The sequence below is a fragment of the Microtus oregoni genome, unplaced genomic scaffold (assembly GCF_018167655.1).
Source record: "Microtus oregoni isolate MIOR12 unplaced genomic scaffold, Mior012 000005F_ref0000423, whole genome shotgun sequence".
Taxonomy (NCBI): Eukaryota; Metazoa; Chordata; class Mammalia; order Rodentia; family Cricetidae; genus Microtus; species Microtus oregoni.
Window position 1 is genome coordinate 4130773 of NW_024543064.1, and position 25957 is coordinate 4156729.

At 52.7% G+C, this 25957-nt stretch overlaps 1 protein-coding gene across 3 annotated transcripts in view; it reads left to right on the forward strand.

Annotated features, from left to right (window-relative positions):
• The window catches only part of Kcnab2 (potassium voltage-gated channel subfamily A regulatory beta subunit 2), a 92845-nt gene that overhangs the window by 29803 nt on the left and 37085 nt on the right, over positions 1-25957 (forward strand). For 2 of the 3 annotated variants that reach the window (XM_041651446.1, XM_041651447.1), the window contains exons 2-3: positions 12516-12644; positions 13702-13743. In XM_041651446.1, the coding sequence (XP_041507380.1) occupies positions 12568-12644; positions 13702-13743 (119 nt within the window). In that variant the 5' untranslated portion in view covers positions 12516-12567. The remainder of the gene's footprint in view (positions 1-12515; positions 12645-13701; positions 13744-25957) is intronic. The other variant, XM_041651448.1, reaches the window with a different exon arrangement.

The window sequence follows — 25957 nt, forward strand, 5'->3', positions numbered from 1 at the left end:
TTGTCCCTGTGCACAGGGGAGGCTCGGTCTGTAGATGTGCGTTACATGGCTGTGAGCTGTCAGGTGATGCGTGTTACATGGGTGTGAATTGTTGGGTGTCTGCCATCCAGGGAGAAGAGTGCAAACACCATGTCAAACACAGTGAGGTCATGTGGAACACAGTGGGGTCATGTTGAACACGGTGGAGTCGTGTAGAACACAGTGGGGTCGTGCTGAACACAGTGGGGTCGTGTTGGCTGTAGTCTTTTTTTAATTGTAACAATTGCTTGATTGTAAATTGTCTTTGTGGGGCTGGTTTGTTTCTGTGTGGGGAGAATGGGCATTTGAGCGTGGCGTGGAGGAGGGTTAGCTGAAGGATTCAGACGGTGCTGGGAGGCCTCTGTGAGAGGTGTATCTAACACTTCATTCAGTGATCTCCACCTTGTCTCTGTGGTCAGGAACGGATGCTTCTGCTGCGGGCTGAAGCACGTGACATCCATGCTGCCTCGTGTCAGATTGTCAGGTTTCTGTACCGTCCTCCCCTGCGCTTTGCTGTCCATCCTCCAAGGTCTCCGGGGTGCTGAGGTTTCTTTGCGAAGGCAGATGGCTCAGTGGGTAAAGGGCTTACTATGCAAGCCTGAGGACCTGAGTTCAGATCCCATGTCAGGAGTTGAGCATGTCTGTGTGTTCTTGTAACCCCAGCACCAGGAGGTGGAAACAAGCCAGTTTAGCTAGATCCACGGTGAGCTCCAGGTTCAGGGAGAGACCCTGCCTCAAAAACTAAGATGGAGAATGGTTGAGGAAGACATCAGTTGATACCACCCTCTGACTACCACACACAAGGTCCTGGCCGAGACCGCGGCATTGGGCTGTGTGTGTGTGTCCTCCTCACAGCTATGCTGCATCTCAACATGGTCCAGATGGTGTTGGTAGGGAGCTAGGCTGTGTCCTCTCCAGACCCCCAGCCTGGGCACCCTTACAGCTTCCAAGCCCTTCTGCCTGTTTCCCGTTGGCGTAGCTGACATCCGGATGGACCCGGCTTTGAGGGGGAGAGAGGAGTGGGCTCCCTTCAGGGCCCCCGACTTCTCAGCAGGGAGGAAGGGCGTGTCACTCAAGCTTGGTGTGTGGTTTCCAGCAGTTACACCTCTTCCTGTCTCTTCAAGAGGCGCCTCGTCAGCACCCAGAAACCAGCACCCGGCCTCAAGGGAGGCCCTTCCAGGCTCGGCTGGGCAATTCCCAACACTGGAGTCAAGACAGGCAGCATTCTGTCAGCTCGGGGCACAGAAGCTGAGGCGCCACTCCCAGCGAGGCTTTCTGAAAAGCCCAGGCTGATACACACCGAGCTGGCGCCAGCCTCCGCCCCTCTGCCCCTTCCGGCCACGTGCATTGAGTACCACCTTGCCGTGTAGGGCTGTTTGGTCTCTAGGTTACATGTGAGGCTCTGCTTTAATGGCGTGGGCACTGCACTGGCCTCCGGGGGCCACAAGGACAGAGGTCACAGTGGAGGGAGATGTTGCGGGGACAGCTGTCAAGGCAGTCTCCTGTGTTCCTTCCTGCTATCCATACCTTCCAGTTGCCTCTTCCCCATGTGGCCCAAGCACCAGGGGGTCTTTGTCATGTGACTACAGCTAGCATAGAATGTCAATATTCCAAAGGGCTCAGGGGGCAGCCTTGGAATTCTCAGAAGAAATTCAGAATCTGGATGAAGCCACAGAGGACCCAAGTCCCATGTACTCCATCAAGTGAGCAATGTGGTTCTCTCTGAGCATGCATGCCCAGCTGTGCTTACAAAGACTAGCTTCAGCTGGGCATGGCTGCATACACCTTTAATCCCAGAACTTGGGAGGCAGAGGCAGGTGGGTTTCTGTGAGTTCAAGGCCAACCTGATCTACAGAGTTAGTTCCAGGACAGCCCTGGCTACATAGATAAACCCTGTATCAAAAAAAAAAAAAAAAAGAGAGAGAGAGAGAGAGAAAGAAAGGAAGGAAGGAAGAAAGAAAGAAAGAAAGAAAAGAAAAGAGAGAAAGCCATCAAACTAGGGAAGCGAGGCAGTGTGGCCAAGCTGAGGGCAGAAAGGGATGACCTTCCAGAACTCAAGCCCTTGCCGGGGGGTACATGTGACCTGAGCAGGTTCAGTGGCCATGCAAGGAAGGCAACCATACTCAGGAAGGGGCTGCGGCTGGCAGCTCTCCAAGAAACACGCCAGGTCATGGCCAGAGCTCTCCCTGCACTAAGCACAGGCTGGTCTCAGGTCCTGTGAGCCTCCCCAGGTAGCATAGTCCCATTTATCTTCTCGTTCCACCGACAGTGGGAGGTTGGGTGTCCTACCCAAAGCCACATGGTCCTGCTATGCAGGGGTCCTGGTGGCCGACCATGGCAGTGCGTGTCCAGTGACCCACTCGAGGCCAAGTGCCCTGACATATGTACCAAGGTGTCTCAGGGCACATGTATGCCAGGCAGTACCCCATGGCAACAGCAAGTGTTCAAAGACAAGTCTCCTTCAACCGTGGCTAGAATTAGGACATTGTCACTCTGCTCCCCTCTTTAGCCAAAGCAAGTCAGCCTGCGCTAGAGGGAAGGATAAGGAATACCTGCCACTGACAGCCAAATCACACAAAGGAGTCAGGCTCTGAGAGATGGAAGGGGTTTGAATCCATGACTCAACCTTTCCCTTCCTCCTGTGCCTCCTCAAATGCCAGTCCAGCCAGCCAGGGCATTGGGGTAACCAGGAAAGAATCTGTTATACCTTTGTCTCTCTGACCTCAACTCTATCCAGATATGCCTTCTCCTGTGACTTCTTGCCTTAAGCTGGCCATTTGGTCCCCTGTATTTCTGTCTACACAAGTAGCCCTGGCCAACTCTCAGTGGCCATAGATACTGTCTTTAATCTACCTGAGACTAAGGGGTCAGAACAGGGTCCCTCAACAGTTCTTTGTCATCTACACTAACCCCCAGCATAATGTGATCATTTATCATAAGTTTTTTTTTTTTTCGAGACAGGGTTTCTCCGTAGCTTTTGGTTCCTGTCCTGGAACTAGCTCTTGTAGACCAGGCTGGCCTCGAACTCACAGAGATCCGCCTGCCTCTGCCTCCCGAGTGCTGGGATTAAAGGCGTGCGCCACCACCGCCCGGCTCATAAGTTTAAGTAGGGAATTTGAGGTCCTGTAGCCCAGGCCCTATTCTATATACAAGGAAACTGAGACACTGAGTCAAAGTCCCTCCCCTAGGTCAACTGTGACCCAGGGACTTTTACGCCCTCCATCGCATCACACACATGCTACAGATCCAACTTGCCCAAAAAACTGCCAAACCCACGTCCTCCAGCTAATCCCAACCTTGCCCCAGGACCCAGAGTAATGAACCACAGACATTCAGTGAGACCACTGAGGCTTGCTGGCATCGAGGCCCCGGCATCCATTTTCACATTTTCCTTCATTTGAACACAGCTTCCGGCCCTGCACTCAGAATACAGATGGCAACATAGTTGGCCTTTCTTGAAAAAGGTCCCTCCTGAGAAGCTGCAGAGGATCCAGATCCTTGGTTACTCTCCCGCGGCTCCTGACTGGTGATGGAGGGGAGAATGAGCCGCAGTGAATGCTGCCTACAGCTAGCTTTGCCCACAGTGGGCAGAGCGACTGCTTCCTGCTGGGATGGGTGAGAAAGAGGAAGTCTGCTACGAAGATTTGGCAGTTAAGCAACGTCAGACAAATCACAAAACTCAGGGGTGGTCAGCAAGACAAGCAACTGGAACACTGGGCAAAAGAGAAAAACAGAAACTTCCCAGGGTCGGGCCAAAGGTGTAGCTCAGTGGTAGAGCGTTCACAAAGTATTCACACGGCCCGAGATTCCGCCCCAACAACACACACGCGCGCGCGCGCACACACACACACACACACACACAGAGAGAGAGAGAGAGAGAGAGAGAGAGAGAGAGAGAGAGAGAGAGAGAATCATAAAATAGAATCCCACCGCTGGGAAACAGAGACAAGAAGGAGGCTCTAGGGACATACTGATTAGCCAGTCTAGGCAATTAGTGAGCTTTAAGTTCAGTGAGAGGATTGTGTGAAAAACTAAGCTGAGGCCTGTGAAGACAGCTCAGTGGGCAGAGTAACTACTATGACCCACAAGGATCTGAGTTTAATTTCCTGCGTAAACAGCCAGGCATGCCGGCCAGTGCCTGTAACCGCAACACTGGTGTGGGGATAGGTAGACCCCAAGAGTTTGACGACCAGACACTCCAGGTAAGACAGCAAGCTCCCGGCTTATCGAGAAACCCTGTCTCAAGGTTAAGTGGCAGAACAAAATACCAGATGTCCTGATTCAGCCTCCACAGGAACATGTACCACACGCACACACAGCACACACAGCACACTCACACACAGTGGAGAGTGACAGAACAAGACATCAGATGTCCTGCTTCAGCCTCCACAGGAACACGTGCCACACACAGCACATACACAGCACTTGCGTGCATACACACACGCGCCACACACACACACACACTTACACTGAGAATTGTGATGAGGTGTTTCTAGGTTCGAAGAAACCAGAAAGAAACGCCTGATGCCATATGAGGTCCCTGATTGGATCCTGGATTTCTGAAAATCTGAACAAGAACTTAGGGAACCACAGGCGTTTGGGCAGAGGCTGCCTGTCATTCTCTTTGACTCCTCTTGATGCTGTGACTGTGGAACACGGTGACCGGGGGGGGGGGGGGGGGGGGTGAGTGCTGAAGCCCCTGTGGGTGACATTCAGGCCGGAGCTTCAGATGGTCTTGACGGTCCTGCGAGTCACACGCACAGGAGGGGAGCGGAAGGAGGACACACGTGCAAGTGCGGCCGTGTAGACCCTTGCTGAGTAGGACGAAGACTTGGGTGTTTGTTGTTATTTTTAAAACTTTTCTGAAGTTTGAAAGTTATCAAAACAGCGGAGAGAAGAAAGGTGGCGAGTGGCTTGAACAGTGCCTCCTGACCCTTCTTGGCCGTCCGCCACAACCCCACCTACTGCGCAGTGTTTGTAAAGCTAGGGGTTGGTTGTCTGTTTACCTCCTGGCCGCACAGCATCTATATCCCTGCTTCTATAAGGACATTTGGTCAGGCCATGGCAAAGCCCCTAGCTTCAGATTCCTCAAATGTGAGACAGAAAGTTACTCAAGGGCACACACAGATAGGGGTGTGGCTAAAAGTGCATAAACCCAGACGAGAACCAGACTTTGACCTTCAGCCTGGATTGCAAACCCAGATCCCTTCCCAAACCTGCTATGTTGTCCATGACCTTCCTCAGCCTGTCGTCCAAACTGTGGGGGATGTCAGGGGCCTGGGGTGCCTGACCCAGCTCTGCCTGTCCTCCAACTGTGGGGGATGTCAGGAGCCTGGGGTGCTGTCCCAGCTCTGCCTGTCCTCCAGATTGTGTGGGGGAAAGAGTCAGGGATTTAGGGCCACCCAATCTGGCTCCAACTTATCCTCCAAACTACAGAGGGCATCAGGAGCCTGGAGGTGTCCAGCACAGGTTTGCCTGGAGAGGTTTGTGAGGTGCTTGGGTACCACTCAGTTCTGCCTACCTTCTTCCTCGGTGTGGTACCTGCCGGAATACTGCACCAGCCTACGATTCCCAGCATCCCCTAGAATGTCTGCTCTATCGGGATTGGCCACTCAGCAGGTGCACTTCTTCCTGATTGGACAGCGACAGCTGCAGAGCCGAGAAGCGGGCTCTGCAGGCAAGACTTGCATCCTGAATGTACAGAGGGGGGCTGTGAGAAATTCCATCAAACCCACTCCTTCCCAGAAATGTGGCAGAGGTTCTGGGCTGGGGTTGTTGTTGTTGTTGTTGTTGTTATTGTTGTTGTTTGGTTGGTTTCGTTTCGTTTGGTTTTTCCAGACAGGGTTTCTTTGTAGCTTTGGAGCCTGTCCTGGAACTACCTCTTGTAGACCAGTTTGGCCTCGAACTCACAGGGATTCGCCTGCCTCTGCCTCTGCCTCCCCAAATGCGGGATTAAAGGCGTGCACCACCACCGGGTGGCTTTTTTTTTTTAAAGGTAAATTTCTTATGCATGTCAGACCACTTCAGAGTAAGGTCAATGCTCCCCTGTGGCTGTGGGCCTGGGGTGTGTTGGGGGTCAACTGTCTACTGCCTCAGAGTGAGCTTGGAGTCCCGTCGAGGTGGACCGCCAGGACCCCTCCCCAGCGGCAGCAGTTATTCCCACACCTGCAGGTTCTATGAGCTCCCCCTACTGGACAAAGCAGGCATTGCACTCCAGAAAAGGCTTGCTAATCCTTAGGCAGTGTGGTATTCTCAGTAACACGGCTGCCCTGTCCCCACCCTCTCCTGCTGTGTCCCCAGCAGGCTGAGTCAGTCTTTTATTCACTCAGTAGCAGTTGGGTGCCTACCAAGCGCCGCCGGGCACTGCAGGAACACTGGGCACCCCTTTGCCCCAGCCTTCATAGAACCGGCAGAGCTTTTGTGGAAAGAGAAACAAGGGTGAGCCGTAGGCGTGTCGGTAGTCACAGACTCTAGGATTAAAGATCCCACAGGACGGGACTAAGCAAGAAGTGAACTTAGGGAGAAGATTGGCAGCTTAAGGTATGCAAGGCGAGCAGGGATAGTGGGGCACTCGGTAGACCTCTGGAGTCAAAGGTCAGGCTCAGGTGGAAGAGGACTACAGGCATCCTGAGGGGTGGCTCTGCTAGGCTCAGGGACCTGGCGAGAGCCTGCATTGCTGTGTAGAATGGGGGCCACTTCCTGATATCAGAGAGGCGCTGAGAACAGGCCCGGAGGTCTCCCCGGCACTGGCAGGCAGCATAGAGGTCTTGACTGTATGTGGCTTTTGCTCTGAGTAGAATAGAAGCTGCAGGAAAGTTGTGAGCACAGTAGTGGATGATCCAGGCTGTGTCCCGAGAGAAGCCCTCTGGCTCCCTGTGGAATATTGTGCTGATGGGATGGGATGGTCTCAGGTGACCACTTAGGGAGCTGATGAGAAGCCTGGGTGTGGAGAGGCATTGGACAAAGAGTGGGTGACCCAGCTGGTTCCCTGGCCATGCAAAACACAGGACCACCATGGGGCTGGTCAAGCACTCAGAACTGACACATGAGCCTGAAACAGGTGTGTTGCCTCCTTGTGGAGATGCCAGGAGATCTTGGCAGATGCATAAAGGAGACCACAGACAGGGATGCAGGGTGGAGACAAAGATCTGGTCCCCGGGACGGTAACAGGGTTCAGAGAAGCAAAAGGATTCAAGGCTAGAACCTGAGCAGCCCGAGAATCAGAGGTTGGCAGGATCCGTGTGGGCAGCCTAGAGACAGGGACAGATGACGAAGAAGAACTCACAAGCATGGGGTCCTGCAACCAAGAGGAATGGGGGCCGCATTGCTGTGGCCCAACATAAGGCAGTGTCCAGCTTAGCAAGAGTGACTTCCTCAGAGATACAAGGACCAAGTGGAGTCTGTCCAGGAGAACTGCCCTGGAGCAGAGAGCCTCCTCAAGAATGTTCCTGAGGGCTGAACACTCTCTCTTATTGAGGAGAAAACTCTGCTTTGATAGTCTTTTCTGGAAGGATGGAATTTGTGTCAGGCTAGAAATGTGGCCTAGTTGGTAGAATGTTCGTGCGGCATGCACATGGCGTGAGTTTGACCCAGCACCATATACTAGCGGGTGTGATGGCACACACCTGTAATCCCAACATTGGGAAGTAGAAGCAGGAGGATCAGAAATTCAAAGCCAGCCTGGGCTACATGAGATTCTGAAGCTAGTCAGTCATGGTCAATCCTTCCAGGAGCCATGGGAGGGAAGGCAGATGCCCTGAGTGCTGAGGCTGCTGGTCGGTCTGAAGGACCTTGCTCCTGGTGGCCCTGTTTCAGAGAGGAAGTTGCAGGGTCAGAGCTAAGAGGACCCATTGGAAAAGAGCTAAGGAGTCGTCCCTTAAAGAGTCCAAGCAGGAGCCTGCCGCACGCACAGCAGCCCCCGTCTGCGCTCTATGCGCTAGAACCCAGTTCGCGAGCTTCGGGCAAGGGGCTGGAGGTTGAGAATACAGACGCAGAGACAGACTGACACACAGACCTTCCAACACTGGTACAAAAGCCCCTCTTTAATAGCACCATGGAGGCTTAAATACCCTGCAGTCAACGGCCAACAGGTGATAATCCCATCCTCTGATCCTCTAAGCTAGGCACAGTTTCTAGTAACTTCAGTTAGAGGGTTCTAGGAGGGAAGAGCAGCTGAAGGCCAGGACTCATTAGTTCCGACATCTCCCCTCTAAATTTTTTATAAAACAGAAGACCCTCCTGTCTTAGGTCATCTCAAAAGAGTAAACCCTTACCCGTCTTTGGGAGGCCCCTTCCCTGTCTTAGGCGAGCCCTCTTCTGTAGAAGTTGCCCGTCTACGGAGGAGTCTTCATTGTTGGTGCAGTATTTGCAACCAAACCTTACTGACCAACAGACTCAGAAGGACTTGCTAAGTGACCATATGCTGCATTCTCATGGGTTGTCTGATCTCACACAGAATTCAGAGATGAATGCCCATGGCAACAGGCATTAAGATTGCCAGCAATAGGGTCCCCAGTTACCACTGGACCCAGCCTCCCATTTGGGCTATGGTATTCTACCAACCCTTTGGCTAAAACAGGGAACACAGGTATCAACAATCTGGTGTGCTAATTGTAACATTTCAAGGGCTATTCAAGTAACCATTGAGTTGTTTCACCACATAAGAGGCATTAGCAATATTAACAGATGTCATACAAATAGAATGATAAAGGTGTGAACAAGACATTTGTTGTACTAGCTATAAGTCCACCTGCTCCTACAATAGGGCAGTCTCTTGATTTAAATTCGAAAGTCTAGATTTAATGTGGACACTCAGGACATTCTGAGTCTGGAGAGCATCGTTGACTTGTCTCGCCTGTTTATCCACGGTGTCCGACACCAACGATGTTTGTGCCATTGTCAGTCCTGCAACCATGGCTGCAGCAGCAGACACAGTGATGACAGCAGTCACTGCAGCTGTCTCTCCCGAATCTCCTTTCTCTCGATACAGGGTCATCTCAGTCTGCTTAGTCTTTTTGGTAATTGGCAGTGGTATGATTTCTGGTACCTGAACCAACAAGGCAGCCCTGGAGTGGTCATCCCAGCAGTCGCTCAGGCCACAGTTTCTGAAAGAACAACCAAGAATATCTTTTCCCCCAAAGGTGCTATTCAATACTACAAAAAGGAAAAGAAAAAAGAAAGAAAACTAAAACACGGGATTTAATAGTGCCTGGGCTCTCAGAGAAATATTCCAAAAAAGAAAGATAGGAACTACACTCACTTGTATAGGATTCCTTTAAAGTAATATTCATAGTCCAAAAAATGTAACAAAGCATAAAGCATAATGTAACAAAGCATAAATGTAACAAAGGAAAAGGTCTGATTAATAGAAGCCTGTTCTATCGCCATATTGCTTAAAGCAGTTCCAGCAGTATAGTTTGAGGAATAGAAAGATGAATACAAAGAACTAGCTTGACTCACTGATCAATACAAGGGGGTTCCTTACCAGACTTCACACAGTGCTTTCCTCTTGATCGGGACTCACCAGGAGGCTCATCAAGAGAACGACAGGTGTCATTCTCAGGCTCATCACAGGATCCTTTCCCATCATTTTCCACAGCCCGAACATATCGCTCTGGTACCCAAATGGGCTTGTCCATTCCTGGAGGGAAAACACAAACAGCTCCTCTCACCCTAGCCAACAGGAGCATGGGCTTCTTCCATTGTCCTGTAAGAAGGTCTTTCCATCGTACCTATCCCAAGGACTGAGAACTTTGGGAATCAACACTAATTGTGTTATCCGCCAGCCTTGAGAAATTACCACCACCCCCTGTTGGACAGATGTCATAGCCTTAATCTCCTCTTGATAGTCTGCATCTACTATCCCAGGATGTATTTGGATCCCCTTTAAAAGGGTACTGCTTCTGCCTAATATAAATCCCATGGTACCCAATGGTAAAGGCCCATATACTCATGTAGGGAGTGCTTGCCTCTAAGCTAGGCACAGCTTCTAGTAATTTCAATTAAAAGGCTCTAGACAGGGAAGAGCAGCTGAAGGCCAGGACTCAATTAGTCCCAATAGGAGCCTAGAGCCTGTGTCAGCCAACTTCGGTAATAGGAGAGAGAATGTTTTAGGCTTTCCTGGCTATGGTCTCTGTCGGTACTACTCAACCCTCCACCAAGGCAGCACTGTCCCTCAGCAGATGTCTATGAGATGACTCAGTGAAACTTTGTTCACTAGAATTGGCAGCAGGCTAGATTTGGCCCTCTGACTCCAACTGTAGGAACTAACCTCTAGCCCCTAAACTGAGGTCCCCTGGACCAGAGCATCAGCGACACCCACAAACACTGAAAATGCCAGTCTTATCCCCATCCACCTCAGAAACTCCCATTTATCCCATCCCTTGAGCCCTCCCTCCCAGCCCAGACAGCGGGTCCTTGTAGAATTCTGTACTTGAACCATCCCTGAGGTTTCCATGCACGTCAGGGCTAGGAAGGTGTGTGGAGGGGGGCCCAGTCCTCTGTCAGCCTGTGAGGACCCCTGCCTCCCATCCTCCCCCATGGCCTGTAGTCCAGCTCTTTTATTTACTCTTCCCTCATGATGGGCCCCGGTGACCATTCCCAGCAGGCCTGTGCCTCCTGACCCTTAGCCCAACTCTGCACCGTGGTGGGCGCCCTCAAACACACACAGGTGGTTGGTGGGAAGAGTGGATGCTGAGGGGCTTCGGGGGGCTCAGGATCCCTTCATCTCGGGAGTTTTTGCATAATGAGCCAGGAGACCTCAGTATCAGCCACACCCCGGCTACCTAAAAACTAAGATCTGAAGTGAGCTTGTGTTCTGTTTCATCGTTCCAAATGAGGTTTTATAAAAATCCTCAGGGTCCCTCATCAGCCTCCTCACTCATGACAGCTCCACGCTGCTTCTGGTGTCTGTGCTGCTTCCAACAGGCATGCATGCACATCCCCTCACTCAGAGAAGACTTCATGAGTACCTCCAACAGGCCACGTTGGCCAGGCTTAAATAGTGTTTACAAGTGGTTTTGATTCTAAAGGAAAGGAAACATTGGGCAAACAAAAATGAAATGGGCTATTTAGCTAAGTGTCACCCGCCAATTTCAGGGGTCACTGTCACTCCCAAATATCGCTTTGCCTGTGGCAGTGGGGCCCTGTGAGTTTGAATCAGGGACCTTCATCTGGGCCCTTGGGAGGCCCGGGGCATGGCAGTTACTAAGACCTTTGGGAACTTCCACATAGATAAGATGGACAACCAGACCCGCTGCAGACAGATTGCTGAAACTGCCTGGCATCTGGGAGGGCACCCCTGAAGGTGGCAGCTGGGTGAAGGAGTTCTCAACATGAAGAGGGCTGTGGGGGGCGTGAGTGTGGTCTCTCAGCAGAAGGAAGAGGTGGCCCAAGTGTGTGAGCGCAGGCTCGGGTGAGAGCCGACAGGCACAGCACAACCTAGCAGCAACAGCATGGAAGGGAGGCACTTGACAAGGTGCCCTTTGAAATGATGCCCTGTGGCCAGGGGAGCCAGGGGAGCAGAGCTGAGAGGGATCCAGGAGCAGCTGGGAGCTGACCAGGGCTTTAGGCAAATGACTGGTGACTTTGCTCAAGGGTGGAAGTGGGAGACTCATGGACCAACGGAAGGACGAACAGACGGAAGGAGGATCTTGGCAATCATCCCCTTCTGCTGTGACAAACGACCACAAATTTAGTGGCTTCAAACAACGTGTGTCTTACATCAGGGTGCTGGAGGATCTGGCGCTCAGACATCGCGTGTCTTACATCAGGGTGCTGGAGGGTCTGGCGCCCAGGAGGGCGTAGCTAAGTGCAGCTTAGGGCTCATCAGGTGCTGGCCAGAGCCAGGAGTCATGGGAAGGCCCAACTGGTGAAGAACCAGCTTCCGAGCTCACAGGGTCATCTGAGAAGTCACCTCAGCCTCTGCCACAGGAACCTCTACCACGTGGCACCTTGCTTCATTAAGGCTGGTGGAGGAGCCACCAAGTCGCGCAGCAATGGGCAACAACCCATGCCATCCAGTGATGGGCAACAACCCATGCCATCCGGTGATGGGCAACAACCCATGCCATCCGGCGACAACCCATTTCCTCAGCCACGTTGTCCTGGTCAAGATCAAGTCACCGGGTCCAGCTGTGCCCAAGGGGAGGGCCCTGCACAAGGAGGGGAAATCCCAGGATCCAGGGGTCATTGAGGGCATAAACAAATTTCCTAAGTATTAGGGCGGCACAGGAAGCTGCTGTGGGGTGGATTTGGGAGCCAGAGAGACATAAAGTTCAGTTCCCGGGAGATGAGGACAGGAGAGGGGGCAGAGAAGCCACAGACCCTTGTACCTCATGTGAGCAGTGGGGCTGGGTCCTGGTGGAGGGACAGGATCCTCCACAGCAAGCCCATTTGATCGGTGGGGCAGTCTGTCTGAGGCAGCGTGAGTAGCTCGTATAGCCCAAGCCTGCTCAGTCTCTCTAACCATCACCTTTTGTCTTTTCATTTTCTTTCAGAATTTCCCCTCTGTGAAAAGGCAAGCTGGTCTGGATAAGTGAGGCCGGCCCCATGTATCCGGAATCAACCACGGGGTCCCCGGCTCGTCTCTCTCTGCGGCAGACAGGCTCCCCTGGGATGATCTACAGGTAACTCACCCATCCAGGCCTCCTCCTAGCTCTTCCTCTGAGGAGGAGTCTCTGAGGCAGCCACGCTCCCCTGGGGAAAGGATAAGGATTCAAGTGGGCCTCACAGAGTTGAGGTAGACAGGTCCCCAGAAAAAGAATGGAAGCTTTTGAAGCCTATATAGAGACTTTCTGGGTGGCACTGAACCAAAATAGATTTGTTTCTGGTCCCTGACCCTTGGAAACCTTATTCTGAGGCTACCTGAGCGACTTCATAGTGCCTGGAGCAGCCGCATTGCTTCCGTTTCTCCTGCAGTGCACATCACTGCACAGTGGACCCTAGTATCCCACCCGGCTCTTTAGGAGCTCGGGCATTTAAGGGGGCTTCTCTCAAGGAACTCAACAGGCATTTGGGGGACGGCACCTGCCCGTCTTAGAAAGGCCAGCTACAGCCGGAACTCCTATAGTATAATCTTGACCTCCTTGTGTGAGCCAACCTTTCTTAACCTCAGGCCTCCTGTAGTGGGCGCTGGTGAGAACCGCTGGCTACAGACCCAACATAGAGCCTGTATCACCGCCCTGAAAGACCATGACTGGATAGGACCCCAACAGCCGAAATATTCTGGGAATTCGGACCTTTCTAGATAACGGCTGGAGCCTGAGCCCTTACAAGTATCTGCGGAAACCAGTGTCTGCCCTGGAGAGGGCCTTAGAGTCTCAGGCCATCCTGTAAGGGTGTGTTTTGGAGCAATTCTAAATCAGATTGTAAAGCATGGTCTAAAGCTTATTAAAACCCAGGGGCCCACTCAGAGTCTGCTGTGGACCCATCCACGACCAGATCAGGCTGCAGACCTCTGCCTCGCTGGCCACTGGGTGGCGCTGCTGCAGAGCATTTGGTACCCGGCTTGTACATCTGACAGAGCTGGTCAGCTAGCCTGGATGGAGCCAGGGGGTGAATGCGTGGTGGGTGTGGGCTGCGGGATATCGGTGATGATGCTGAGCTTGCACCTGCCTGTGGTTGATGCCAACTGCGTACTATCGTCTCTCCTTTCTCCCCGCTTTCCTCCACCGCTATCTGAAGTACGCGATATGGGAGTCCCAAAAGGCAGCTCCAGTTTTACAGGTAATCTCCTCCTCCCCCTCCTCCTCTCAACCCTGAAGGCCAAAGGCAAAGGTGTGCTGGGGAGGGCTGTGCCCATCCCAAGCAGAGCAAGATGAAGGTTGGCACTGCCTCTAATGGCAGATTCCACCCATGTGTCTCGGTGCTAACCACGGAGCCTGTGCGGTATCCTGGTGAGAGCATGCGGTCAGGATAATTGCGTGTGTTCATCGACTGAAGTCGGCTTTGATTTGACCAAATGGACTTGATATGTATGTTTGTCTCTCGGTCACATGCACCATTAGGGCTTCACTTGCCACTTAGGCACCGTGCTCAGCAGTCGAACACTTGCCCGGTGTGTACAAGGCTGTGGGTTTCAGCCTCAGCATGCAAGGCATGAAAAGAAAAAGGACATTTTTCAGTGTATGGGCCACTTCCTATGGCCGTGGGTCTGTGCTTCCCCTACTGGAGGGAAGGATCTGTCTGTGCTTCCTGTCGCCCGCCGATTTGGGTTTGGATGGGCTGATAGAGAACCTGTGGCACCTTTAGCTGCTTCGAAGGCTTGTAACCTCCGTTGGGGATATGTGGTGCGATTTGGATAAAGGTTGGGGTCACTGTATCTCTTGGTAACGCTTCCCTGATGGAGAACTGGAAGCCAGGATGTGGTATCAAGACGCCCAGGCTCCTCTCAGGCCAGTCTGCCCCTCCCCCAGACCACCTCACCCTTACCTACAAAGCAAAGAACACACCCAGAAAACATTCCCTTCCGGGAAGCAAGGTTGCAAAGCTGCAGAAACCTCCAGGCAGTTGGCTTGGCTGCCTTGGGGCTGTGTCAGGAAGCTGGCCACCTTGGCAGTGGGGCTTTTCCTGCCAGCGTATCTTCACCTGTGAGGTTAAAGGTCACTGTCCCGATCTGGGGAGCACATCCCAGAGGCGGTACTGTGGGGTGTTGGGATGCACCAGAAGTCTAGACTACGTGTGCAGGGTCAGTGCTGGTTCCTCACGTCGTCGTTTCCTTCCCATGGCCTCGGGATAATGACCATGCCTGGGTTCATAGGCTAATTTGTGCCGTTGTCCCTAAGTCTCATTCCTTACAGGGAACTCTGGGAGATGAGACTCTGGTTTGACTGAAATATTGACTGGGAAAAACTTGGCCTGAGCTTGAGCCTAGAGACACTTGTATGACGTCTGTGTGGCGTATGAGGAGCGTATGGCATTTGTTCTCGAAGGAGCTGAGTAATAAAAACAAGCTTGTACCTTAACCCTATCCTCAAGAGAGCCTGCCCACCTCTGCCTGGTGAGAGGGGGCACAGAGAAATGGTCTGAGAAGGAGCCCCAGTAAAGAACCGGTGTAAGTAAAACTGTAGTGAGCCGTGCACAGCGCTGGCTGACCGAGGTGAAGCTGTAGTGAGCTGTGCACAGCGCTGGCTGACCGAGGTGAAGCTGTAGTGAGCTGTACACCACTCACTGACCGAAGTGAAGCTGTAGTGAGCTGTGCACAGCGCTGGCTGACCGAGGTGAAGCTGTAGTGAGCTGTGCACAGCGCTGGCTGACCGAGGTGAAGCTGTAGTGAGCCGTGCACAGCGCTGGCTGACCGAGGTGAAGCTGTAGTGAGCCGTGCACAGCGCTGGCTGACCGAGGTGAAGCTGTAGTGAGCCGTGCACAGCGCTGGCTGACCGAGGTGAAGCTGTAGTGAGCCGTGCACAGTGCTGGCTGACCGAGGTGAAGCTGTAGTGAGCTGTGCACAGTGCTGGCTGACCGAGGTGAAGCTGTAGTGAGCTGTGCACCACTGACTGACCAAGGTGAAGCTGTAGTGAGCTGTGCACAGCGCTGGCTGACCGAGGTGAAGCTGTAGTGAGCTGTGCACCACTGACTGACCGAGGTGAAGCTGTAGTGAGCCGTGCACAGCGCTGGCTGACCGAGGTGAAGCTGTAGTGAGCCGTGCACAGCGCTGGCTGACCGAGGTGAAGCTGTAGTGAGCCGTGCACAGCGCTGGCTGACCGAGGTGAAGCTGTAGTGAGCCGTGCACAGCGCTGGCTGACCGAGGTGAAGCTGTAGTGAGCTGTGCACCACTGACTGACCGAGGTGAAGCTGTAGTGAGCTGTGCACAGCGCTGGCTGACCGAGGTGAAGCTGTAGTGAGCTGTACACCACTCACTGACCGAAGTGAAGCTGTAGTGAGCCGTGCACAGCACTGGCTGACCGAGGTGAAGCTGTAGTGAGCTGTGCACAGCGCTGGCCGGCCCTCAGACCAGGAGCCCTGGGTCTTTCCTGTCCTTTAGATCTCCAGTGAAGTTTTTCCACATAAGCAGTCAGGCACCACCTCTGGTGGTGACCTCAGCGAGCTGGGATCTTGGTCATTGAACAGACAGGTGCCACTCACTGTGAGACACCTACATCAACACAGTGCTGGGCATGGCCATCACAGAATTTGTCACATGACTTAACAACGGCCCTTTGATGGCAGAAGTGTTTGTGACAGAGTACTCCATCTGTCCTGGCTACCAATTGAATAGCTCTCAGATCAGGTGTCATCAGGTGGTTAGCGTTTTTCCTGCTTGTGTGTGTGTGGGTTGACTAGAAGCGTCTTCTCCGAGCTGTGTAGTGGGCCTGTCTTGTCTACACGCTGCAGATGGGTCCACATGTTTGCCATCCTCCTTCCCCACTAGCCAGGGCCTATCCTCAGGACATTCTTCCATGGAGGAGGTGCCAGAGGAAAAGAGGGACTGTGCAGTCTCCTGCAGCTGGACTTCAGCAAATGCTGATGTTTCTGCTCAGGCTCCTACAGCCAGAGCAAGGATCTCGGAGAGGCCAAAGGGCAGAGAAATACATCTTCCGATGGGGGAGGCACCACAGAGCTCCTTTTTCTCCTTGCATTTTGCCTCAGTCTGGTGCTGGCCTCAGGGGACAATCCCAAAGCTTTACCTGAAGCCCAGGTCAGGAGATGTGCCAGGAAGGAAGCCTACAGTGCCCCTGCCAGAGGAATGGGCATTGTGTGCCCAAACAGATCCATACACCCACATTGGGTACATCCCAGAGGAGGGCAAGAACACCTCCATGTGCCTCTTCCCTGTGGCAGTGACCACACGCCACAGGCACCCTAGCTGTCTACTGAAGCCATGGTTTGGAGTGAGGTGGTCCAGAAGCCATGAGCCATGTGTCTGGCATTCAAATAATAGCTTAGGAAAGAGCTACCCGTGGCTCAGAAGATCCGTGCCTCTGATACAAAGGCAGCAGATGCAGCAAAGGCGAGACCAAGGGAGAGGGCAGGACCCCCACCTCATGCTGCACCCCAAGCATCCTGCCAGGTAGGGGCACTGCCAGGCTGCAGCTTGGCGCTGCACTTCCTGAGCTTTTAGGGGAGAGGCACTCGTGAATAATTCAGCCTCTTCCACAAGATGAAAACTCCCTAATAGAAGCTAATGGACTTGCTGCCTCCAAAGCCGACCCTTGTGGGACTCTCTCATTCACCAATTGCTTCTGACGTTCTACAGTGACACTCCCTAATGAAAGCACCACCGCACCCGCCGCTTCCTTAGCTCCCTAATAACTAGACTGTGGCCTTTTAAACAAGCAGCCACCCGGCGAGGCAGGTGAGTCGGACGAAGGGATGGATGTGGCAGCCACCATCTGAGGGTTGCTGTCTGGACGCAGGCATCCCCAGGAACTTACATGATAGAGCTGGGGTGATGTCTGGGACGGCTTCCGGCTGATCAGAAATCAGACCATCCACGTTTATTTTTCAAAGCAGGCAACCTTAAATAGCCCGTCAAGGTGCACTTGAGGTAACTGTGCTGGATGGAGGAGGGTGGGTGGGCTCCCACCTGGCTGCACCCACCACCCTGCAATCGATCCTGCTTGCTGCCCACCCTGTGCAGCGCTGGCCTGGCTCTCCTCCTGTCTGCCAGAGACCCGCCATCTAGCTTGTGCCTCGCTGGCATTACCCTTGATTAAGATTCGGCAGTCATGCCTTGGGCTCCCAGTGCCATCCGCGAGGTTTGTGGCTGTCTGAGAAGTTCATCTAGGAAGCCCGTGCCTGCAGGAGCCAGGGTGGCTTATTCAGGTCTCAGTTTGCTGGTGGTTCTTGAGCGTGTGCTGCGGGGATGCTGGGTATGCAGAGAGTTGCAGAGCCGCGCCTCGGAATGGCTTCCCTAGGTCTCCACTTCCGAGGCTTCCGGCTGGTCTCCGGCCTCAGGACGCAAGTTGGCATTTGATAGAGAGAAAGGGCTTTTTTCTGGCCCCTTGTCTGCTTCGGTGATTGTTGGTAGACAGACCCTAGGTCTGAAGCTCCAGGTAGAGGGTGAGCTGGGGAGAGAGGAGGCAGTTCCTGCTGACTTTAATGAGGTTAGCCTTCTTTCGTCTCACTTTTCCGTGTCACCCTGTTAATTTGAGTGGAGTCCCCTGAGCCCCCAGCCGACAGGAATAGATTTGCAGAGAAAACCTTCAAGTGAGCGGAATTAGCTGATCCTATTGGGGCGGGGAGGGAAGGTATCTGTTCTTCTAGAGACCTGGTGGGATACAGGGATAGAGTTCCAGAGAGCCTCGCTCTAGAAAGTGGTTGAAATGCTGCAGCTCAGAGGTCAGAGGTCACTGTACCCCCAAGCTCAGGCAGGAGGAGCCTTGGAAGTGGGCTTCCTTCCTCACCACTGTCTCACCTGGAACCTTTCATATTCACCCCGAAGAAAAGTCCAGGGTACAGCCCCAGCATGAGGAGTCCAGAGTGGTAAATGCTGTCTGTCTGCACTTAGATGCCAGAGCCCAGGAACCATCTACACATATCTATATAATCCTCCTCCTCTGGGTGGCCCCAGCTCCTTCCCAGAGTTAATATCCTCTGCATGCACACACACACACACGCACACACGCACGCACGCACACACACAGACACACACAGACAGGGATTATGGACCCTCTTGCTGGGCCGCCACCCTCTCTGAGTTCTCTTTAGATTGCTGGTTATTTGCTTGTAACAGAAGACTCTGGGTCACCCCCATGCCCCAGACCTTGCATTCTCTCAGTGGTGGCTGTGCAGTCCACCAGGGAGGTAGAAGGGCCCTGTTCTTTCCTGTCCTCTCCTGTTTCCTTCCATCTTGTCGGGAATACATGCGTTCTCTGTAAAGGAGTGTTGAGTGTCCATCATTTCCTAATGATGTTCGGTGCCTGCGGGGCTCATTCCTCTAGTCACTTGGCTGCTCTCAGGCCTACGTCACCCTCCAGTTTAGAGGGTAGACACTTCTCCCCACGGTGTTTTCATCTCCGGTGTTATCATGCACACCTTTGGGGACAGTCACCTGTCCTGTAAGGTGCGCTCCGGCTACACTGCAGCAGCCTGGTGACAGCCTCTGTCACCTCGCAAGTACCTGCCCATGTGGCTATGAGTGGATCTCATCCCACACTGGGACCCTGGCAGCATCTGCAGACCCCTGCAGACCCCTGCAGACCCCAGGCACTTTTGCAGGCAATGTCTTGAAAGCTAATGGCTATTGATTGCGACCTGACTTGGAGTGTGTGCATCTTGCCCACTTTTCGAGAAGAGCTCCCAGCTGTAGCCCGCCCAGCTGGCCCTCTCTCTCACCCCAGGGAAGAGACAGCTGGCCTCCGTTCCACACAGGGCTGGCTGTGGGCCACGCAACACCTCCAGCACAGCTTCCCACTGCTGCCCTGCGCCTACTGGAGGAGGCAGTGGCCAGCCTGCAGGAGGGAGAGGGAGCCTGCCCTGCCACCTGTGGGCTGGGTTTCAGGTCCACATTCCTTAGGATGTGCCTCATCACAAACTGGGGCCTTTTGCAGTCCCCAGACATATCTTCCTAGAAACACAGGGCTTTTGCAGAGCCCAAACCCCATCTGTTTCAGTATCCAGAGACCTGCAGATGGTATCCCACTCCCACCCCAAAACTGTGATCCGTGGTGAATGCCAGTCCTAGTGTGGAAATCAAACCTCCTACCACAAAAACATCTGTAAGTCAGTGCTAAGCCTGAGTCAAGAGCCAGTCAGCCCCGGTGCTGCTACAGAGATATTGCCACTAGGGCTCAGCCTGGCAAGGCCCAGTAAAGCCTTGGCTTACCTTTTAGAGGTCCGGGCCCCTACTCTGGGTTCCATGGGCACCGCTGAGAACAGAAGCAGGCAGCTGCAGAGAGGCAGAACAGTCAGGACAGTTAGGAAAGTATCTGCACAGAGCTGATAAATGCCACACAGGAAAGGGGTGATGAGGTGGGGAGCCATGCCCTAGCAAGGCTCTGACCGTGTACAGACAGCACAGCGCCTGCCATGCTCGGGGCAGAAGATCCAAGATCTGGCAGATACTGCCTCTGTCTCTGTCTCTGTCTGTCTGTCTGTCTCTCTCTCTCTGTGTGTGTGTGTGTGTCTGTCTGTCTGTCTGTCTCTGTCTCTCTCCCTCCCTCTAGGATTCCATCATCCATTGGTCTTCCCGGACCCTCTCTAAGCCCCTTCCCTAACTTAGATGCACATACAGTGACTATTCCAAGAACCTACTGTGAACTAAACCCCATGCTAGGCTTGACCAGTGCAAACATGAGTCTTCATATAAAGATAACTGCAGGGAAGCTCTTGGTTCCTGCAGGTGACTCCCACCCACAGTGCTCAATCAGGCCCAGCAGGGAGAGGAGACTCGGGTTGGGTGGACTTGCACAGAGGCATCTCTGGGCCTTTCCTCTGGCCCCCAGAGGGACCCCAACCCAGGGCCACTCAGCGCACCCCTAGATCCACCCAGTAGCTCTTCAGCTCCTTCTGCCTTAATCAAGCTTGCATTCTCCCAGGCCAAGGGTGGCACCATGCTGGTTCCCTTCTAGCAGATGGATTCAGGGGCTCACCACTGCTGCTGGCCCAACTGCAATAAGAACTTTCAGCTGCGCCTTCTAGTGATACTTCTGGGGCCACTGTGCAGCATCTGGGCATAGGTGGTGCCAAGGACCTCTGTCTCACCTATACCTGCCACTGTGTCCTTACCGTCAGTTGTAGAGAGAGCAGGATGTAACTCCCTCTCCTTCCTGCAGCCACCGTCCTCACTTATTCCTGCTCCTGCTCCTGAAATACTGCCTGCAGGAAATAGTTGTGACCATGTCCCTTCTCCCTGGGACACATGGTCCTTCCAGCCATACCAGTGTCCATGGCCAAGGCCACCATTCATGTCCCAATTCCCTTTCGATAGACACTGTGTTGATCTCGGTCTCTGAGAGTGTGTTCATCTAGAATGAGTCTATGAATGGTTCTGGTTGTTTAAGCTGTGGAATTTTACACTCCCAATAAGCCCACGCCCCCTGCCTCCTGTCCTGCACCCTGTTACAAATGCTCCACGGGCTGTGACTTTCTGTCGTGAAGCCCAGAGCCCTCTGCTGGTGTGGCAGGGACAGGACTTCAGCAAGCAAACAGCGCACCGCACAGTGGGCCACCCAGGCTTGAGAACAAACAAGGCCTCCCTGAGCTGGGCCCCTGGCATGCGGGGTAAGGGGACGCTGCAGCAGGAGCCCACCTAAAGCTTGCTTCTGTGGCACATGTACCTTGTACTTCTGCCCTGGGACAGCGTTCTGCCTGGGTCCAACTGGTGAGCCCCTTACAAGAGCGCTGTGACGTGGCATCTCAGCCACCAACAGGCAGCCACACTGCCCTCGGAAGTGCTCGTGGACTCCCTTTCTGCATGTGCCCCCCTCCCCCCAGTTACACTGTGCCACTTGGAGGTGGTGCTCCCTCCTGCTTGCAATCCAGCTTGGCCAGCTTCCCTTGCAGCTGCTGGGGCAGAGGTGGGCAAGTTCATCCCCCAGAAAGCATGGTTTTCAAGAATCTCAGGCCAAGGGTGTTTCCCCCAAGACTCAGGCATGCCCTGGTGGTGATTCTCCTTGAAGATTGTTACCTCTGCATCTGTCCCCTGCCCTGCAGCCAGCCAGTCAGCCTAGGGCACCAGGGGCTCTGACAAACTTCCTAAACTAAACGACCACCACTCGGCATTTCCCGTCTGGACAGTGGCAACTCCAGGCGGCACCATGCTGTCCATGACGTACAGCGAGAGTCTGCGGAGCGTAAGCAGCAGATGCCACTCAGACTGGGCCCTGCATCCAGTCCGCCAGACAGACACACTGGAGCTGCAGCGGCTGAGGGAGGTGCGGGCAGCCGCCCAGGCCAGGAACATGGAGAGCTTCCTCCGCATGCACGGCCTCTCCCTGGACGGCTGCACCGCCCAGCGCACAGGCATGAAGTATCGGTAAGGGCTGGGCTAGAGAGGTGGGTGGTCAAGGGGTCCCCGGGAGATCCAAGGAGGATTGCAAGGTGATACCACCTTGGAAATGCGGGCCACAGTTTTTATTGTGACTCTGGGTAAATATTTTCAATTTGGAATTTCCAACCACATAGAAATGACTCCATGAAGAAACTGAAAGTCTACTGTAGTCCTAGATGTCCAAAAATAGCAATGCTGGGTTTAAAGTTTTGTTTCTCTGAGTGTTTCATGATAGGGAACTTGGCTGAGCAGGGAAAGGCTATTTCACTTGTCTCTGGTAACTTCATGGGACAAATTAGTCACTAGGGGTTGGCTAAGAGTGAATTAGTGAGAACATTTCATGGGGCTGGACAGATGGTTCAGCAGTTAAAAGCCCTGACTGTTCTTGGAAAAGACCTGAGTTCAATTTCCAGCACCAGAGCAGAGCAGTTCACAACTGCTTGTATCTCTAGTTCCTGAGCATCTGCCACCTTTTGGCCTCTATAGGCACTGCGTGAGTGTATTGTGTGTGTGTGTGTGTGTGTACATACATGTGTGTATATGTGTATGTGTGTATATGTATTATATATATATATACATGTGTATATACACCCACCAAAAAATTTACAAATAAAATAATGTTTAATGGGACTTGAGAGCTAGCTTAGAAGTAACAAGCACTGGTTGCTCTTGCAAAGGACTGGGGTTTGGTTCCAGCACCCACCTGGCGGCTCATTAGCATCCGTAACTCCAGTTCCATGGGATCCAGTGCCCTCTTCTGACCTCTACAGGCAAAACATGCAAACACATAAAATAAAGTAAATCTGGAAAAGTTTGAAGGAAAATACTTCAACTTGCCATCTCTAATACAAGCCCATTCTGGAAAGAAAACCCCGGGTTGTGTTCTGTGAACGGAGAAATGTGTCCCTCACATCCTAATATTGGATGGCATCATCAGGTCACCTTGGAACTGGCTGCAGCCGGCTATCACTGTGGTAACAAAGGCTGTGGAGTAAAGGTTCTGTCTGTCTGAATGACCTGCATGTAGAATAAGTTTTCATACTCTCAGAAGAACATTTCTGTGGAAGACAGGCGTCCTTGTGTTCAGCACCCGGGACAGCTCCTGACCACAGAGCCTGAGGGCCCCACAGGCAGATTGTGTGTCTTTCCTGTCTGTGACCTCCAGAGCCAGTGGGTCAAAGGGAACTGTCTCCTCCAGTCCCTGTAAGGTCGCCAGTGTTGCATATACAAGGTACCTATCAAATTAGAATCTCAGGTAGACAGCAAGTATATGTTTTCCTATCAGTATATCCAGTGCACTAGTTGGCACCTACTTATCATAAAAACATGCCTTTATCTGAAGTCACATCTAACCCGGTTTCTTAGGTTTTAGCCCCAGGGTTTGGCTGTTCTCCACTGAGTGGAGGTCAGACTTGCTCTTTTATCTTCCTCTCTTGTGGCCTATGTGTTTGGTCCTTAGGCCATTGTTTGAACATATGGTTGTAGTTTAAAGAAACAAAACACTTCTGGTGGTCCTTGAGACAGCAGGATTGAAGGCTTTGTATTCTAATTCCGCTGTGAGGAAAGGACCCTTGGCCAGTCTATGGGCGGCCACGACTGAGCTTATGATCATAATGGAAATTGCACAAGGGGGAGACACTGTGCCTTGCTTTGTTTTGTGCTAGCTGTTCATGGGGATCTCGCATGTACCCAGCTAATGTTTGCTGAGAGGATGTTGGCACTAGACCCTGGGCTAGACCCCAGAGATCCTGTATGAACAAGAGGAACAAGGGCCTCGTCCTTATGCCTGCCACATCATGGTGCAGCGAGGCAGGAGATGAAACGAGATGCAGAAGAGACATTTCAGTAGCACCACCTCCCCGTTAAGGCAGAGTGCATTGTGGGGGATCTGTGGCGGTGAGGCTGACGTGAGGAGGTCACAGGTCCTGAACAGTCGGAAAGAAATCCCACTGGAGGACATGGTGGAGAAGCTTCCAGTCCCATTGCAGGAGGTGAGAGAGGGCCTTGATGACTGAGCTGGGGAGAGAAGGCAGAGAGTGCTGGGATCAATGAAGTGGGGAGGAACTAGACTGTGCCTTCCCTACTCTAAGAAAACTGCTCCCTCCGCTGTAGAGAGTATTTGTGATGATGGGTGTACGGTGGGCTTAACCGGTCCTGCCACCAAATGTTATATATTCCTGAACCTCAGAAAGTGACCTTATTTGGTCACCGTGTAAGGTTTCTGTGGGTGTGATCAGTAAGGTGAAGTGATTCCGGATACTTGAGACCCAGATACTTGAGGCCATGTGATAGATGCAAAGCAGAAACCGTGCCTTTTCCTGGCCGCCCAGACCGCAGTAATCACACAGAAACTATTAACTACAACACCGTTTGGCCTATTAGCTCAGGCTTCTTATTAACTAAATCTTACATCTTAAATTAACCCATTTCTGTTCATCTATGTATCACCACAAGGTTGTGGCCTACTGGTAAGATTCCAACAGCTTTCTCCTTCAGCACCTACATGGTTCTTTCTCCCTGAATTCAGTTTTGTTTTCTTGCCTAGCTCTATTCTGCCCTGCTTCTTTATTAAACAATGGCAATAAAACGCATTCACAGCACACAGAGGGGAATCCCACATCAACAAAGAATGGGAACACAGATACAATCCTTGGAATGTCAGGGAGTTTCCACAGCCACCGAAAGCTGAGTAAAGCAAAGATCTTCACCTCTGGAGGGAGCATACCCTGCTGGCTCCTGCCTACCGGCTGCCTGGCCTCCAAGCTGTGAGAGTCAGTCCCTCTTGTTTGTAGCTTGTATGTGACTCTCTGCTGTGTCAGCCCCGGGAAACTAGCAAAGATGAAATGATATGTCTCTCTGCCCGAGGCTCCAAAAACAGTGTACAGGCTGCACACCTGGGTCCATACCATGTGGGCTGATGTCCTAGGAGACAGCCCACTCCCCAAGGAGGAAGGGGACCAGAAACAGTTCTTCCGTAAGCTGGGAGAGAGCTGTCTCACCCACAGTGCCCCTGATGTACCCAGTGACCTTAGTGTTGCTGCCCTCAAACTAGATGACTTGTGCCAGCATTCATTAAAGATCCTAGCAAATCATCCTTCCCTGGTGAACGTCTCTCCACTAGTAAGTGGGTAGAGACTAAGTTAAGTGTTGGCCTTAACTATTAATATAAAAAGGCAGGCACTGGTGGGGCATTCTGGAAATGGCTATAGAAGACTGGAGTGTCTCGTTAGCTCTGTTGAACCTGTTCTCAGCCCTCACCACTAAAAACAAAGGACAGAGAGTCAGCAGGACAGCTCAGCCGAGAAAATGCTTGCCCGGAAAGCACAAGGAGCTGCGTTTGATTCCCCTGAACCCTTGTTTATCAAATAAAATAAGATAGACAAGCAATCATGGTAGTGCATGCTGTGATCCCAGCGCTGGGGAGGTGGAGAGGCACCTCTGTGGCTCACAGCCAAAGACTAACTTACGAGAAAGTTCTAGAACAATGAGAGACCCTGTCTGAAAAGAACAAAAAGGATGGTACGTGAAGTTGACCTCTTGCCTCGTCGCGTGTGTGCACACGCCCACATATGCATATAAGCGTGCTTATATATACACATGCATGCCAAGAAATAGGAAGGAGAATCGGATGTTTGGGTGTGTCCAGTCCCTCTGTGAGTACCACAGGCAGCTGGAAGCCGAGGCCCAGACCCTGGATCTGCCAGCTGGATGAGGCTGTTGCTTCTTTTCTTCTCTCTGTGGCTCCGAGAATGAAGTCAGACTCCTCGGTGGCCCTGGGTGGTCCTCCTGCCTCTAACTTCACTTCAGGCTCCTCTCACAAGCTCAGCGCTGCAGGCATGAGCTCCTTCCTCCTGCGTCCCCATACTCGGGGTCCTGCACCTTCAGGTCCCTCTTCCTGAAGCTTGTCTCCCCACCTTGTCATGTTGCCAAGTCCCTCCCCTCATCAGCATCCAGGTCTGTCCCCAGAGAGGCTGTCCTGAGAAACCTTCTAGCCACTACTATGGGCAT